This window comes from Erythranthe guttata, chromosome 4 (assembly GCF_056151865.1).
Source record: "Erythranthe guttata isolate IM_541 chromosome 4, IM_541, whole genome shotgun sequence".
In the NCBI taxonomy this organism is placed as follows: domain Eukaryota; kingdom Viridiplantae; phylum Streptophyta; class Magnoliopsida; order Lamiales; family Phrymaceae; genus Erythranthe; species Erythranthe guttata.
In genome coordinates, this window is record NC_142536.1 from 16,471,935 (window position 1) to 16,489,675 (window position 17,741).

At 33.3% G+C, this 17,741-nt stretch overlaps 3 protein-coding genes across 3 annotated transcripts; 2 read left to right on the top strand and 1 right to left on the bottom strand.

Moving 5' to 3' along the window:
• Window positions 1-1,350: 1,350 nt before the first annotated feature.
• On the bottom strand, window positions 1,351-3,623 carry LOC105966790 (RING/U-box superfamily protein). Its single transcript, XM_012991372.2, has 3 exons — window positions 3,179-3,623; window positions 2,711-2,777; window positions 1,351-2,462 (listed from the first exon to the last, which is right to left on the bottom strand). Exons 1-3 carry the CDS (start codon window positions 3,254-3,256, stop codon window positions 1,498-1,500), a joined length of 1,110 nt encoding a protein of 369 aa, XP_012846826.2. The 5' UTR covers window positions 3,257-3,623; the 3' UTR covers window positions 1,351-1,497.
• Window positions 3,624-7,164: 3,541 nt separating this feature from the next.
• Window positions 7,165-9,634, top strand: LOC105966791 (uncharacterized). The gene is made up of 3 exons (XM_088817018.1): window positions 7,165-7,330; window positions 7,441-7,529; window positions 9,292-9,634. Exons 1-3 carry the CDS (start codon window positions 7,298-7,300, stop codon window positions 9,443-9,445), a joined length of 276 nt encoding a protein of 91 aa, XP_088673144.1. The 5' UTR covers window positions 7,165-7,297; the 3' UTR covers window positions 9,446-9,634.
• A 3,437-nt stretch (window positions 9,635-13,071) lies between these two features.
• Window positions 13,072-16,949, top strand: LOC105966792 (uncharacterized). Its single transcript, XM_012991373.2, has 8 exons — window positions 13,072-13,272; window positions 13,357-13,490; window positions 15,465-15,534; window positions 15,706-15,788; window positions 15,889-15,927; window positions 16,268-16,338; window positions 16,425-16,539; window positions 16,625-16,949. Exons 1-8 carry the CDS (start codon window positions 13,224-13,226, stop codon window positions 16,691-16,693), a joined length of 630 nt encoding a protein of 209 aa, XP_012846827.2. The 5' UTR covers window positions 13,072-13,223; the 3' UTR covers window positions 16,694-16,949.
• Window positions 16,950-17,741: the final 792 nt, after the last annotated feature.

Consider the following 17,741-nt stretch of genomic DNA (forward strand, 5'->3'; position numbering starts at 1 on the left):
ATAGACCAACAGTCAGGACTAATTAAACAATAAACACTGAACAAAGTAGATTGCCAAACCTTTGAACAGAAAAGTGATAGCTAAAGAAGAAGACTTTTACCTGTTACGCAACAAAACATAAAATTCTCTAAAATCATATGTGGAACTAGCAGCACAGCAGAAAGCTAAAATCGATTGAACTACGAAAAGAAAAAAAAGGTACGGAAACTATTACCAATTAGTCGAGACATTTACCAAGCATTAATTGCCCGCTTTCTATCAAATTAAAAGTACGAGCATCTACCAAAAAAAAGAAAACACAAAGTGTAGTGTAGTTTCAGGTTACCTCTACCATGGCATGAGATGATCTGCTTTCTCCACTGGGGCAGGAGCACCTACGAGAATGTACTTTACTTACACGTGTGTGTATATATATATATATATATATATATATATATATATATACAGAGAGAGATAGAGAGAGCAGTGGTAGGAATGGTGTCGGGCATCAACAGATAACAACACTCCAAAATGAGCACAAATCAAGAAATCAACTAATCCAGTAATCCAAATCAGCAAGTAATAATCCTTATATCAGCCTCACATGGCATTGTCTTCACTCCAACACAACTAGATGTTATGGCAAAACAAAACCAGATTAACTGCTCTTACATAGCATATTTAACAGATCAGCAAAAAGCGTACAAAAAAAAAATAATAATAATAATAAACAGATATTTAACATTTATTTATTTTTAGCTATCCAACTCTGCAATCATATATTTTCAAAATCATATTGCCCTCTAAGTTCGAATATTCTCAAGGTCATTTAAATCAAGTCCCAAGACATAAATAGTAAGAAACAATCAAAGTAATAATCGGATTATCGAACATGGAACTTTTGCCTGTCTAACGAAAAAAACGAACCAAATGAAAATAACAGCTTGATCAGTCAAGGCGGTCCATAAAGGCTCTTCAATATAACGACATGGAAAGTTATTACTCGCTTGATCTCTCTCTACACAGATTAACATAATGTACAGATACTCTACTTCACCAATCCAAATCCAAATCCAAATCCAAACCACTAACTGGGGCTGGATAATCAATTAATCTAAGTCAACTCAGACAGGTAAATCAATTATCCCAAGAAACTCCAACTACCATACATTTATTCACCAAAACACAAACGGCAAAAATACCACAGTCGAGAAGTAATATGTATTCAGTTTTTTCTATCACCTTTATCTATTCACATAACAAGTCTTCTACATCAGCACAAGGCATAGGCACAATACAGAACATATCCACAAAAAAACAAAGAGAGAGAAAGAGAGAGAGAGAGATAGCGAGCTAGATCAACCCCTGTGCTTTCAAAATCACATTTCTATACCAATATCTAAAGGCTGTTAACAAAAAGAAAACAGTCTTAACAGTAAAGGACAAAAAACGCAAAGACACGCTCAGAGAAAGAGAGAAACCCAACATACAAGTTTCTGAAGAACAGAGACTCTTTTTTCAAGATCTTGTGATCATGCTACAAGACCTGGTCAATCCCAATCGAAAAGTCAAGCTTCCACCATCCACCATAGCCTCTCCCTCAAGTGGCTCGAACTCGTACTGCTTCCTACAACCTGGGCAACGCCCATCTTCCTCAAGAATCCTCTTGTGACAGAAAAGGCAAAGCCTGAACCCACACGAACATGGAACAAAGCTCGAGTCTGTGCAGTCCAAATCCTCAAAGCATATCGGACAAGAAGTGGGTGTCGGTCCAAGATTCTTGCATGCCCAAACAGCTCCTCTGCCGCCCAAATGCCGCTCCGAATTTAAGGGGAAACTATATTGCTTCGCCAAATTGGGCAAGCTTTGAGGACGACAAGCATCGTCAGGCCTCCAAGCACAGCAATTTACGAGCGACCTCTCTTTGGCAGTTCCTCCACTCTCCTGATTTGCACTTGTGGGTCCCACTCCCACCTGCGTACCAGATTCTATAGCATTTTCGTGATTCTTTAAACCAGAGCCTGTGTTAGGGGCATGCTCTTGCTGCTGTTTCTTATCAGAGGCAGCTAAGGCATCAGCCACAGCCTCCCAATCATCCAAACAATCGTCTTCCACATCAGCATCTCCTTCTTCATCTTCCTCGCTCATATTTCCTGTGCAGAAACAGTTACTGCTGCTGCTACTACTTCGACCGCTGCTGCTTATGCTGCTTCTGCTGCTTGCGGTGAAATTGAGCCCCGAATCATTGCTGCCCAACACGCTGCTTGTGTGGCTGGTCGGGCTGTTTGAAGGCAACGACTCGGAATCGCTGAAGTGATTCATTAACGATCCTTCTTCTCCGTAAATCTCATCCTCGCACTTTGTCTTTATCTTCTCCAGCTTCTCGATCGATCGGCTGCTCTTGGTCACCAGTTGCAGTGGTGGCCCTCCATGTGCAACTGCTCCACCGGTCACTTCATCCTTACACCCACCCTTATTTTTCACTGGAACCATAAACAAACCCCTCATCACTAAATCTTATCCGATATTTAAAGGAAATTACAAGTGGACACGCATCCACTAGGTTAAATAAGAAATTGATGAAAGGTCCAAATTTCAATAAAAAAAGGTAGACCAAGGTCCTCACATGCATTCTTTTGCACATATATAATATATGTGTGTATGTATATATATTGAAATTTGAATGTGTAAGAGATCTAAGATCCTAAGGAAAGCAAGATCTTCCACAAACCTTGAGAAAGCCACTGCTCGCGACGAGCATCAAGCTTGCACTGCTTCAACTTCGCCGACCGATTCGCCTAAATTTTAAATTGATAGAAAAAATATCTAGTATTAGAAACGACGAAAAGGAAAAATTGCATACTTTTCAAGCTGGCGATAAATATCTAATAGCAGAAACTGACAACAAGGTCATTAAAAGCGGGGCAAATTTTAGGGGACACAATAAATTAGAAGAAGAAAAATATGAAGATAATTGATAAAATAATTGTAACCACACACGGAAACGTATTGAAGCAATTAGATAAAATCAAAAACTTTCCCCAATCAAATTCAACAAAAAAAACAATTCCCGAAAACAAATTTGAAATTACAGGAAACGTGAAGAGAAAGATTAAAGACAATCCAGAAATACAAGCGCAGCTTTAATGGAGGTGAAGAGAAGAAAAAAAAAATTCTCAAATTTACAGAATCGGCGTACCCTCTTTTTCTTGGCGAACTCTTTGGGGTTAGCCGAGGCCATGGCGATTGAGGCGTTGGGGATCGAATCAGAAATCATGGCTGAGTCAACTCGTTCGCCAATCGGAAAAACCCTAACTTGATCGGAGATACGCGAGGAGAGAGAGAGAGAGAGAGAGAAAAACGCCTAGATATAGAGAGAGAAAGAGGAGAGAATGTGGATAACGGAAACTGCTTCTGCTGCGCTCCAACCCTTCCGTTTTTTTTTTTTTCTCTTTTTTTTCGACTCTTCAAACGGGAATGCGTGAGCGTGAGTTACAACTGGGAAGACATATATATAGTACCTTAACTGACAATTTTACCCCTCTATTTCACGTTATTTACAGTTGGCCCCTATGGTAGGTGATGCGAATATCACTATGGATTTGCGGGGCCTTTTTGTAACCATGTATTTAAGATTTTGTTTCTATTCAAAAAAGGTTAATTAATCCCCACGTAAATATGAGAGAGAGTCAAAAACTATTTTGCAAATTAAAACAAGTTGTTGAATGTAGGTAAAAAAAAAAAAAAAATTAAATAGAATGTGAGAATTTTATATAAAAGTTACCAAAAGATATTATTCAACTTTTTGTAGTAACACTCTGCTCGAGTTAATTAACTCACACGTGTACTGTTTTCAATAGATTCTTGGTTTACTGTAGTAACGATGGATTGATACGATGCGCACTTTTTTATATATAAAAGTTAAAATATAATCAAGAGAAACTAACTGTTTGTAAAAGGAAAAATTAAATTTAAAATGATCGATCGCATGTATTCTTTGTCTTCAATAGGTTCTTGATTTTCCGTGATAACTCGTCAGCGGCCACTTGTGACTAAGGCGAGCGTCTTTTTTATGCTATATAGTGATGTGATTTTCGCTTTTATGAAATGAAGAAAGTTACTAAATGTTTTTGTAACTAACAATAAAACTTTCTCTATCGTTTTAATAGAATTCTATCCAAAATTTAATCAATGGTATTTTGATAGGGTGTATACATTCTTTTTCTTTTTTCTTTATTTATTATTTTTGGGTTAAGAAATATGGTGGAAATGTTAAAGGTGGTGGTGAGTTAATGATTTTTGTTAGGTTCTAATAATAAAACCGACATCATAAATTTGGAAATTATTACAATGGGAAAATTGTGTGAAAATATTGGTTGATCAATTCATATAAAATAATGAATTAGGCCAAATTTCATAAGCTATCGTTTATTTTAACATATAGTTTTATTTTAATTTTTATTTATCGTATGTTTTATTTTCATCCGTTATCTCTATAGTTCATTTTATTACCGTCACTTAATGAATATTATCATTAATTTTGACGAAATCATTTCAATCCCACAAATTTTATCGTCGAATTCGAACCATTCAATCCAAATGCAAATGAAGAAACTTGTTATTATTGATTTTAAAAAATTATTTCCTTTTTTGTTTCCCCTCCCAAATTGGTTGGGGAATAAATGGCTGAATTGCATTTTACACCCCAAAAAAGCGAAAAGTAGTAATTTAGACCATGGAAATATTAGAATTGGTAAGCCAACCCCCGAATTATATATCTTGTTCTCTCCTTTTCTATTCATTTTTCTTTTCTTTGTTCAAAATTTAGATACCTAAGTTCTAAATTCTCAAATTTCACTCTTTATTATGTTAATCTTCTCTTTTTTGAAAAATACAGTAGATGGAGGATTAAATAAAATTCTTGAAAACATGATTTTTTTTATTTTATATATAAATGATAGATAACATGTCATTGTGCAGATATACATACACCTTTATCCGGACCTTAGGGTTTAGGCGGACTTAGGCGAAAGTAAAAATCGAGCATTTGTTATATCTGCAAATTTTTTAGCAATTACTCATGTTTAGGCAGTTGCGTGTTAAAGCAAAATTAAATCATAGGGAGTTTTTGCCAATAGAATAACATGTAATATTTTTTTAGCAATTCGACATAAAGGAAAAAGAAAAGGATTATTCTCGTTTCATATTTATAGCTCAGAATCATAACGGGCTGGTATTTTTTTAACAACTAGAATTAAGCCGGCCCAGCCCATTAGATTTTTTGGTAACTTGTATGCTTTACAATAGCCCGAATCTCATTTTTCATTATTTGTTTGGGTAAATTACAGCAGTCCCTGATTTAAGGTCAAATTACCAAACAATCCATTATGTTAAGGTAATTATAATAATTTCTATTAATAAGAGGAAATTTTTTCGTAATTTGAATATATTAGGGCAGTGGTAATTTGCCCTAGTAATAGTGAAAAAAATATGATTTTCTTTTAAGGTTGTGGAGACGTGTTGACATGTCATTGGCTAAGTATGGACCCAAAAGTCAAATGTCCCCACCAACTTGCCAATCAGCCTTCTCTCCAATTCCAAGAACCTTATCTTTTCCGTAGTAATATCAAAATTATATTGCAAGGCATTTAAAAAATAAAGGGTATTTTTTTCACCCTGTACTATTCGAAATATATTATGGGCAAATTACCAAAACCCCCCTGAGGTAAGCTTAAATAACGAAAATCCCCCCCATGTTCTCGTAATTACGAAAACCCCCCTGAGGTATGCAGACGTCTTACAAATCGCTCTAACGGTGTTAGACTCGATAGAATCTTTTTGATTCTCCCGAATATTCCTCCGATAATGCCAATTTTGCCCTTGTACACGAAATTAACCTTAGGGGGGTAATTGTAAGCATTTTATTTAATGAGGGGTCATTATGAATGTACAAAATACTTATTTTTCTTAAATTAAACCCAAATATAATCAATCATTATGAATGTACAATGTATTTTTATTGGATTAAAAAAAATCAATGAATGAGATTTCAAAATTTAATTATTTTTTATATATAAAATTAAATATTTTACAATTCGAGAAATACAACCATGCATCATTCAAGCTAAAAGCATAAATCCGTATGAATACTCCTCTGGATAAATAAAATCAATTAAAATATATAAATAAAAAAAATAAAAAATTATAATATCAAATTATCAATACAAATTACAAAGTAATAAATAAATTTATAAAAGCAATAAATCATCAACTGAAAGGGATGCCAGGGGGGATTTTCGTTATTTAGGCTTACCTCAGGGGGGTTTTGGTAATTTGCCCTTTATTTTTTACATATTTAACAGAAGGATATAATAGACATTTCACGTTTTCGGTTAAAAAAATTTGGTCAACCGTTAGTCAAGGGGGGTTTTCGTAATTACGAGAACATGGGGGGGATTTTCGTTATTTAGGCTTACCTCAGGGGGGTTTTGGTAATTTGCCCATATATTATTTACCCTCTAATGTTTAAAAAAACATCAAACAAACAGCTACCGTCAACATTTTTACTGATTTCGTTAGTCAAACCCTTAGACTGATTGTTGCAAAGAGTTGTTGGTTTTTTTTTGACGATACCCCAAAAAATCTTTAAGCATAGTTTGGCCATTTTTCATCAAAATTTTCATTATTTTCAGCTCTTTTTTTCCTCACATTTTCCAGTCATTTTTAACTCTTTCAAACATTTTTCTTTCGTTTCTGCATAAATAAACTGAAAAATCGAATCAATAAAAATGAAGCTTTGCAAATTATGAATGCAAAAACTCACAAAAAAGAAAACCAAAAATCCCTAAAATCTAAAAAAACCCTAAAATTAAAATGTATCCGTAATTTGTAAGAATTGCAAATTAAAATTAAAGTTTTTCATATTAAACCCACAAAAAAGAAAACTGAAACCCCCCAAAATCAAACACTAAAATCGACAAAAAAATCTAATTAAATCGAACGCTAAAAATCGTCAACAATCCTAGAAAGTGAAACAACCTAGAAAAAAAATCAGGGGATTATATCAGACATGAAGTGGAGTAAAAGAGTCATTACACACTCAAATTTAACACCGTTAAAAGTTTGACCATTGACCAAAAAATAAAGGGGGGCATTTGATGTTTTCTATACATTAGAGGGTAAATAATATGTTACCCGAAAATAAATAAAATTGAAGCAGTCTTCAACAAATAAATAAACTAAAAATCATTCCTCAACCCTCATTTTCCCCTCTACCCAAAGAAAAAGAGAGAGAAAAAAAAAAGGAAAAATCTTGAAAATGGCCGCTGCCAACCGCTGGATCCGGCCTGAGGTTTTTTTCTCAACTTTATTTTTCTTTATCATCTGTTTTTGATTAATCGATTTTAATTTACTGGATCTTTATCGCTGATGCATCTTGTGTTTGTGTGTGTGTGTGTGTAGGTGTATCCACTGTTTGCAGCTACAGGGCTTGCTGTGGGGATCTGTGGTTTTCAACTGGTCCGCAATATCTGCGGCAACCCTGAAGTCCGGTATACCCTCTCTCTCTCTCTCTCTCTCTCTCTCTCTCTCTCTCTCTCTAGAACACACACACACACACACTTCCTGCGTGTATAAGTAAAGTGAGATGTAGATTTGGAAGAGTAATTAATTTTCTGGGGTGATTTGGTGTCAGTTGATGACTGGGGAAATTGGGGAAATTTAATTGATGTGTCTTTAATTTGTGAATTTCGAAGTTAAGGTTAAATTTCTTGGATTTCATTTGGATGGAAGGAATTTTTTGGGGGTTTGTGATTTCGAATCCATATTAACGAATCCGTTGGACTTGTTTGGATTGAGGGATTTGAACAGGAATTTCAAATCCACATTCCTCATTTTTTGTTATTTTTGGAGCAATTGTGGTGGATTTCAAATGAATTCAAATTGGTGTCATTTCAAATCTCTTCTCCCAAATTAAATCCTTCTATCCAAATGGACCCTTGGATTGATTTTAATTAGTTGTAATTGAACGAAGAATTATTTCGTAATCTTTTGGGCCTTTGAGACATACTTCTATATATAGGCCATATATATGGTAAATTACGGTCACCCCTGAGGTAAGGTCATATCACGAAAACCCCCTCATCTTTGGGTAATTACAACCAGCCCTTCAACTGTGAATTTTATTACACGTCCACCCTTATGGTGGCAAATTCAACATAATCTTCTAGATTTTGTGGAATGCTCTCTAGTTTGTACTCATTTTATGCAAAAAAAAAATGCATTTTCTCATCACAATCTGATATTTACAAGCCAAGAGATACATATTTTTATCATCTTGCTTGAAAATGTGGAGCTCTAATGGGGTAAAACGGGTACAAACTGGAGAACATTCTACATAATTTAGAAGATTCCACTAAATTTGACACTTAAAGGATGGACGTGTAAGAAGATTCACAGGGGATGGGAGATTATAATTACCCAAACATGTGGGGTTTTTCGTAATTTGACCTTACCTCAGGGGTGGCCATAATTTACCCTAGGTATATATGAGTACTCTTAATCATGAAACTTTGGCAATATCAAGTCTGAAAACCTTAAGAAATCGGGTTCTTGACATTGTTTTTTTTCCTGAATTCTTGATTTAGAAATATGAAGTATGAGGTCAACCTTTGTCTAAGTAGTTCGAGTTGTGAATTCGATATCTGCTATATTGGTTGCCTCCAAGGTGTCTGTAATTAGTTATTTTGTTCCCTAAAACAAAAACAAGCCGATGCTCTCTAATTTTTGTTTTTTTTTTGGTTTCTTTTTCTACATTACAAATTAAGTTTCTGCGAATATCACAGGCGAACAAATACGGAATTTCTTAAGTAGTCAAATATTCATCAGTACTGATCTTGATTCAAGAAAGTAAAATTTTTACTTACTAAAACATAAACTTAAGAGACCTTTAATATTAACTACAGATACACGAAACCGACGAAAACACAAACTTAAGAGACCTTTAACAATACTTGTATGACTGACTATTTTTTGTGTACATTTTATTTGCAGTAAAATATCATATGTATTTATTATTATTAAATACTAAATCAATCGTACAAAATTTTACAAATCATCACATTCGGGAGGTCTAAGCGGTTGTTTTACAAGCCATCGTTGCATGTGGTAGAAAAGATTCGACTTGTTTCCGTCTCTCAAATCTATGAAGCAAACAGATCTCCGTATTTATTAGCTTCAAATGCTAAATATCTTTTGGAAATATAATTGCAATAATACCGGATGTTATATATATGCGTGTTGTTGTCTGGGCAGGGTGAACAAGGAAAACAGGGCTGCTGGAATTTTGGATAATTTCGACGAGGGACACAAGTACAAGGAGCATGCTCTGAGAAAATATGTTCGTAATCGAAAACCGGAGATTATGCCGTCGCTTAACAGCTTCTTTACCGACCCACAGAATAACTAGCCTTTGGAAGAATCGATTGGACCGATTTAAATAGTGTTTGAATCCTTCAGATGTTTGTGCTTGTTTAATAATGAAAACATGGGATCTTATTACATTGTTTATGATTTTTATCATCATATTGAAAATATGAATGTTGGAATGATCTATTGTTTGTTTAATGGTTTTTGGAATTATGATTTTCAAAAATAATACTGCTGTATTATTCACTTTTTTCGCTTCTTCCGGTGTTTGAAATTGAATGGGTATTTTTGGAATTATGATTTTCAGAATTTTAAGATCTTATTATGAAGGGTAAGTTACATTTTCGTCCTTAGGTATGCTAAAATATCTTTAAGGTCCCTATAGTATCGGTATTACAATCACTCTTGAAATATTGTTAGGAACTTTAACGGGATGATGCATTGTATAAGTTATTCCGTTAGGGTTCTACGGACTATTAGCTTCAGACTGTGGTAGATAAAACATAGAGCTAAGAGGTGACATAGTTCTCCTAATATTTCTTAAATTCTTATTATTTTATATAAGATTTATAAATTTTCGTCTATGGTAGCATTAACGGCTCTGTGGTAAACAAATATAGTGCATATCGGTCTCCAGGGCAAAAAATCTTGGCTCCGATAATTGTTTCAGGAGTGTGGCTGTAATTACCAATACAATAGGGGCTTAAAAGTTATTTTAATATACTTCAAAGGTGTAGTTGTAATTTACCCTCTATTAAAAGTAGAGTATGAGACAAATAACAGCTAGAGGTAGTAGGCATTTGCGAATGTTGTGGATTCCGATTAGATATTCGAATGTTTTTCCATTTTTTTTTAATTATGATTATTGAATTTGGTTTTCAAATTTCATTTATTGGAATTGTCATTTTATAAGAGATTCTGATTTGCAGCCGGATTTTAATTTTTTAATAAATAAACAAAATATACGAATTTTGTCGATTTCAAATTTGGGAAAAGATATATATTTCATTTCGATCTCTGAAATTCTAATTTTCCTGCCTATACGAAAATGTTTTGAACAAATTTGAATTAGTTTGCACCTTCAAATCTAATTGACTTTGTTTCGAATATGCTAATTTTGATATGATCCGTCGATTATTGCTAGGTGTGTAAATGAATTGATCCGATGTGAATAGATGTTATCGAACTTTCGATAAGTGTTTTAAAATTGGTTTAGGGGATTGAGTCAAGCTCAATTCAGCTTTAACCTACGTAGCATGGAGACGGAAACGACGATACGGTGATACAAGAGATTAGGAGAAACGTGTATTTATAAATATGCTATATGAACATATATAAGTTTTTTTATATATAAATTATTATTTTTTATTTTCATGCAAACATATTCAAAATAATTTTACTATCAAGTATCAATTTGTAATTGATGGATTTAATCATATAAATAATTAGGAAAACAACAAAATATTAAAAAAAATGCTATTCAAACAAGTCTCTAACTTCTTAGAAATTGCAAAACGACCCATAAGGTGTCCGTCAAATGTTCTCGTATCGGACAGAAACGTGTCCGAAACGCGGAAACATTAAGACGTTGAAGTTTCCGTGTTACATAGACCTTAACATGATCAGACACAAATCGTGCTCCAATTGCTTGTTTTTTTCCTAATCGAACCAAACTTTGTAACTTATCGAACACGAAAATAAATGTTCAATTTGAACTCGTAACGCTAAAAACTCGAGCTACCAAACAAAATAAAAAAAAGGGTAAATAGCACTTAGCCCCCCTGTGGTTTTCACGTTGTGCACTTTACCCCCCTCTGATATCAATTTCGTCATTTTACCCCCTTGTGGTTGACAAGTTGTAGCGGCCGTCAGATATACCGTTAAAGTTAACTGAAAATGTTAAATATCTGAACTACCCCATTATTTTTCCTACTATTTGCAGGTTATATTTCTTTTTGTAAATAAATAAAAATTCAATTGCATTAAATTAGAAATAACACCAATTCATAGGACTAAATTACAATTATCAGAATTGCTTCTTCTCCTCGTCTTCAAATCCCCTTGAACTGTTCCAGACTCCTTGAAAAAAATAAAATTCCAAGAAAACTCAGAAAATTACATCTAAAAAACAGAGGAAAAAGCCCAAAGATTTCATGTCAAAAACCAATGTTCGAGTTTTTTTGTCTTCTCGGGCAAACATATCAGATTCCTAGGGTTTCGATTCTTCTTTGAAGTCCTCAATTTTGTGAAGAATATTGATAATTTTATGTTACGTATGATTACATTCAGAGAATATGGTTGGGGGTTTGATATTTTACGGTTTCAGAAATATAGGTATTTTGTATTATTGTAGACACAGAATATATTAGATTTGAGAATCTTGAATCGGGGCATTGAGTTGGGTGATGGAGGGGGTACGTAAATGGGAAGCAAGAACCCCAGGCAGATTATGGCCTCCGAAATTTTCCAGAAAGAAACGTGCGTTTTTTTTTTCATCGGCGGCGGGTCGATCAAAATCCTCATCATCCAAATTTTCCATTTTCTTACATCCGTTTCCTTTACTCTATTTTTACTTTTTTTCGTATTATTTTTTATAAGGCTTTATAAATCAATCAGCCATTATTTAAACCTTATTTTGTAACTGGTTTTTTTAGGAATTTTTTTTCTAATTTTTAAATTGATTTCTTTTATATATATATATATATATATATATATATATATATATATATATATATATATATATATATATATATATATATTTCTTAGCATCAGTTGTAAATTTGTTTTCATCTCATAGCAGATGATGATTATTAGTTGTAAAAGAGTTCCTATATGTATTTAAACAGTAATTAATTTAAAATTCAAAAAATTTTGTAGTATAGAATTTTAAAAAATCTATTTTGTTTTTTAATTAATCCTCATCATCCAAATTTTCCATTTTCTTACATCCGTTTCCTTTACTCTATTTTTACTTTTTTTTCGTATTATTTTTTATTAGGCTTTATAAATCAATCAGCCATTATTTAAACCTTATTTTGTAACTGGTTTTTTTAGGAATTTTTTTTCTAATTTTTAAATTGATTTCTTTTATATATATATATATATATATATGTATATATATATATATATATATATATATATATATATATATATATATATATATATATATATATATATATATATATATATATATATATATTTCTTAGCATCAGTTGTAAATTTGTTTTCATCTCATAGCAGATGATGATTATTAGTTGTAAAAGAGTTCCTATATGTATTTAAACAGTAATTAATTTAAAATTCAAAAAATTATGTAGTATAGAATTTTAAAAAATCTATTTTGTTTTTTAATTAAAAGAAAAATGAGAGGTTGGTGTAGGGGTTTTTTATTGAAGGAAAAGGGGCAATATGGATATTATCACGAATTTTAGCTTGCAAAATCTTCAACCACTTCAATTTTGGGCGAGTGAGATGCACTTGCTGTTAACTTTAACGGATTATTAGACGGCCGCTACAAACTGACAACCACATGGGGGTTAAGTGCTTAAGTTGATATCAGAGGGGGGTAAAGTGCACAACGTGGAAACCACAGGGGGGTTAAGTGCTATTAACCCTAAAAAAAATCGAGCTAAAATAAAGTTGTTAATAAAATATCTCGAGTAAGTTGTTTACACACAGAGTCAGTGTAGGGATCATCTGAAACTGGAAGACACACGCACAGCAGCATCACTCCTCCACCTCTCATTAATTCCCACTTCTACAAATCGAACATTTTTTTTTTCTAGTGAGAGAAAAACTCTCTTCTCTGCATTTCCGCCATGGAAACAGCTCTCTTATGCGCTTCTTCTCCATTTGTTTATTCACACCGTGAGCCTTCTGCCCCCAATTCGCTTTCAATTTTCTTCATTACTTCTGTTGCAATTTGAGCGATTAAGCTTCTTCTCTTATCAGATTATGACAAAGTAGGCGTTTCTGGAAGCCAATCATCTCACAATTTGCTGAGCGGCAAATTTATGTACACATTTTCCCTTTCTACGAGAAATTCAGGAATTGCTCCGAGAAGGCGTGCAGTTGTTTCTTCTGCGGTTCGTATTTTTCTCTCATTTTTCATTAATCGCTATTTTTGATTTTTTTTTTTTTTTTTTTGAGAAGTGAGAAATGTTTTTTTTTCTTGAGATTTTATTTTTTTCATATTATCTCAAACAATGTGTATTTCATGTTAGAATCATCAAATTATGTTGAAAAAAAATCACTTTTAACCTATGTAGCACTGACATGGAAACAGAAACGGCGATACAGGGAAATGACATGTCTCTAAAATTATAAATAGGGCAAATTACCAAAACCCCCCTGAGGTAAGCCTAAATAACGAAAATCCCCCTCACGTTCTCGTAATTACGAAAACCCCCCTGAGGTATGCAGACATCTTACAAATCGCTCTAACGGTGTTAAACTCGATAGAATCTTTTTGATTCTCCCGAATATTCCTCCGATAATACCAATTTTGCCCTTGTACACGAAATTACCCTTAGGGGGGTAATTGTAAGCATTTTATTTACCAAATAAATAGAGAAAAATATCAATATACATTTTAAAAATCACGAAAATTATGCCAAATAATTCCTGTTGATATTAAAATAATTGTTGAATTTTTTTTATATTTTTCTGGTTTGTAATTATATTTTTTATTATATTAATTCAAAAAAATACAATAAAATAGATAATAAATAGAGAAAAATATCGAAATATATTTTAAAAATCACGAAAGTTATGCCAATTAGTTCCTGTTGATTATTCAAGAATTATTGAAATTTTATTTTATTTTTCTGGTTTTTAATTATATTTTTTTATTATTTTAATTCAAGAAATACAGTAAAATAGATAATAAATAGAGAAAAATATCAAAATATATTCAAAAAATCACGAAAATTATCCCATATGGCTCCTACTGAAGTTACATGAATTTATGAAATTTTTATTATATTTTTATGATTTTTAATTACATATTTTTATTATTTTAATTCAAAAAATAGATAATAATTAGAGAATATTAATTCGGGTATGAGGTTTGAAGAGTGGAAAGGTACTGTGGATAGTTCTTTTACGAAATAGTAATTATTATTTATATTATTCGGGTACTTTTATTATTTAATTTCTATTTATTCATTATTTTAGCTAAAAATATTCGTTAAAATAGTGAAAAAAACACCAAAGCTCGTTACTACACCGAAAAACATAACCATTCTCCTCTGGATAAATAAAATCAATTAAAATATATAAATAAAAAAAATAAAAAAATTATAATATCAAATTATCAATACAAATTACAAAGTAATAAATAAATTTATAAAAGCAATAAATCATCAAGTGAAAGGGATGTCAGGGGGGATTTTCGTTATTTAGGCTTACCCCAGGGGGGTTTTGGTAATTTGCCCTTTATTTTTTACATATTTAACAGAAGGATATAATAGACATTTCACGTTTTCGGTTAAAAAAATTCGGTCAACCGTTAGTCAAGGGGGGTTTTCGTAATTACGAGAACGTGAGGGAGATTTTCGTTATTTAGGCTTACCTCAGGGGGGTTTTGGTAATTTGCCCTTATAAATATGCTATATAAACATTTAAGATTTTATTTAAATATAAGTTCTTTTTAACATTTCTATACAAATATATTCAATATATATATTATTATCAAACTATCAATTCGCAATTGATCATTAAATCATGTAAATAATTAGGGAAGTAAAAACACTATTTGGAAATTCGGTAGTCAAGCATGTTTCTAACTTTTCAGAAATTGCAAAATGGTCCATAAAGTGTCCGGCAGGTGTCCTCGAGTGTTGGAAACGAAACGCGGATACGTTAGGAAGTTGAAGTTTCCGTGCTACATAGCTTTTAACCTTTTTGAATGTCAGTGAAGAAAATTTCCGGAAATGCTTTTGCAATTGGATGGAAACTTATGGTCTGAGGCAACAATTTTATTGCCTTTTCTCCGGATTTGAAGCTTATAAAACCGCATCCTTAAAATGCAAGAACTAACTAGTTTTCGCGTTTTGCAGCTCGGAAAGGGAGTTAAGAAACGGACAATCATTCCCGAACCCGATTACCGCATTCCAATCGTACTTCTCGGTGGGTCCTCACAACCGAGATGCACATAGTTTATCGATGTTCATTTCTATTTTTCATTTTTACGATCTCTTACATTGTTCGATGTGTTTTATATATGTTCCACACACACATGTGTAGAAGCTCGCATATAATGGTTACGTTCTTAATGTCGGAGTCTCTTAACTTGGGCAGGTATGAGTGGCGGTTTTGTTTATACGGATAATTTAGCAGCAGCCGCCCCTTTTGGCCTTCTAGGGTTACTCCTCTTAGTACAGGTAATTTTTCAATCGAAAATCATAGAGTTGATATTCTTCCTAGTTGATTTTTTTATCATTTGAAAATTGAAAATCAGTAATTTTGATTTTCTTGTTTCAGGCAACGAGAGTGAGATTCGTGTTTGATGAAAATTCCCTGGTTTGTTTTCTCAGCCCAGAACAATCTACAATCATGACCGATGCATTTTATAATCTTGCATTTGATTAGGGGCAAATTGCACTTCGCCCCCTCAAAAGAATCCTTTTTTGCACTTCCCCCCTCAAAATACAAAAATGAGACTGTCCCGCTTCGAAACATACAACTTGGTGCATTTTGCCCCATATACGAGTTTCAGATGTCGTAGCGCCGTCTAATCACCTTCTGCATTTATATATATATATAAACAGAAATCAGCATAAACAATTAGCACGGTTGTTTTACATCTTGATATACGGCATCTCTATACATATCGTATTTATTCCAAGAAACGTGATCGCAGGAGGTAAAAGTCGGTGATGAGCTCCAAGACTCGGGTGAAAATGCTTTTGTAGGTGGCAAAAACCGCTGGAAGTAAGTATATACCCTTTTACTTTTAGTAACCTGATTCATTTCCTCACACTAAAGCAATTGTTTTACTATTTAAATAAAATTGCTAGATATTCAACATTTGTGAATTGGGAGCTCTGGTGGCCTAGTTTCCCAATCTTGGTTTACTTTAAGGAGACACAAACAAAACCCGAAGGACAAATTCACTTCTTCCCAGTAATATTTGTAAGTTTCCGTAGAATTTTTAGCCGTCTTATTATTTGCTTATAACCCTCAATATTTGACAGTCGTGTTTCTTCGTGGCATACAGAACGGAGAGCAACTCTACAATGCCATGAAAGAAAGATGTGGCCCTTCAAAAACTAGCGTTCCTAAATAGCCGTATGCTACGGTCAAAAAACGAACTAGGCGTCAATATAAATATATCAAGGTATAAATTGTTACAACATTCTTAGAATTTGCTTTTTTTTCTTTTTTTGCGACGTGTAATTAATGATATATAAAGCGTCATTGCTGTTGTCTACATGTTTTTTCTATGCCAAGAGAATGGCTATTCAGCAAGGTCGGTAATGAATTGATCCCGAATCCGATTCTAAATATTTGGACATTGAAAATTCATCCCGATCCAGCAAAAATGCTAATATTGACTTATATTATGTGCATTATGCTAGTGGAGATCGAGCCCCAGTTAATTTATCTTGTATGCCGAAAAAAATCCTTCAAATGTAAGAAAATGATAGATAGTATGTGATATGACCAGCCAACATATATTTCTCCCAAAGCCTTTGATAGCTAGGTATCGGAGTTTTAAAATAAGCCATGATAACATAATATTTGCGGATCAACCCGGTAAGTTATTGAGGATATCAAACTATTAGCGTATATATTATATATATTACGTATATTATTATTATTCTTATTTATTCTAGTTACCTTGTATAATAGGTTACCTTGTGTAGTAGGTTAGAGTTTCCTACATGTAACTATATATATGATTAATATACGTGAGAGATACTCATTCTCTCTTTTCTCCAAAATATTTCTCCTATATGGTATCATACACTAGGTTAACCTAGCCGTCACCACCCCTTCTTCTCCATAGCCGTCGCCCCCCCTTCTTCTCCATGGCCGGCGACACTTCTTCTCCCTCCACCGCCCCTCTCAATCCCTTTCACCTTGCTCATGTCATCTCTAATATCAAATCTCTTATCCCCGTTACTCTAGATCTGAAAAATCCCAATTATCAAAAGTGGAGCCACTTTTTCACAATTACCGTCAGTCGTTTCTGCCTCTCCGATCTTCTACATGTCCGATCTTCTACATGGAAAACCCCGACCGGATTCGATTTCTGCCGATGAATGGCAGCGCGCCGACTATCTCCTCCAATATTGGATCTACGGCACCATCTCCGATGATTTGTCCAGCAT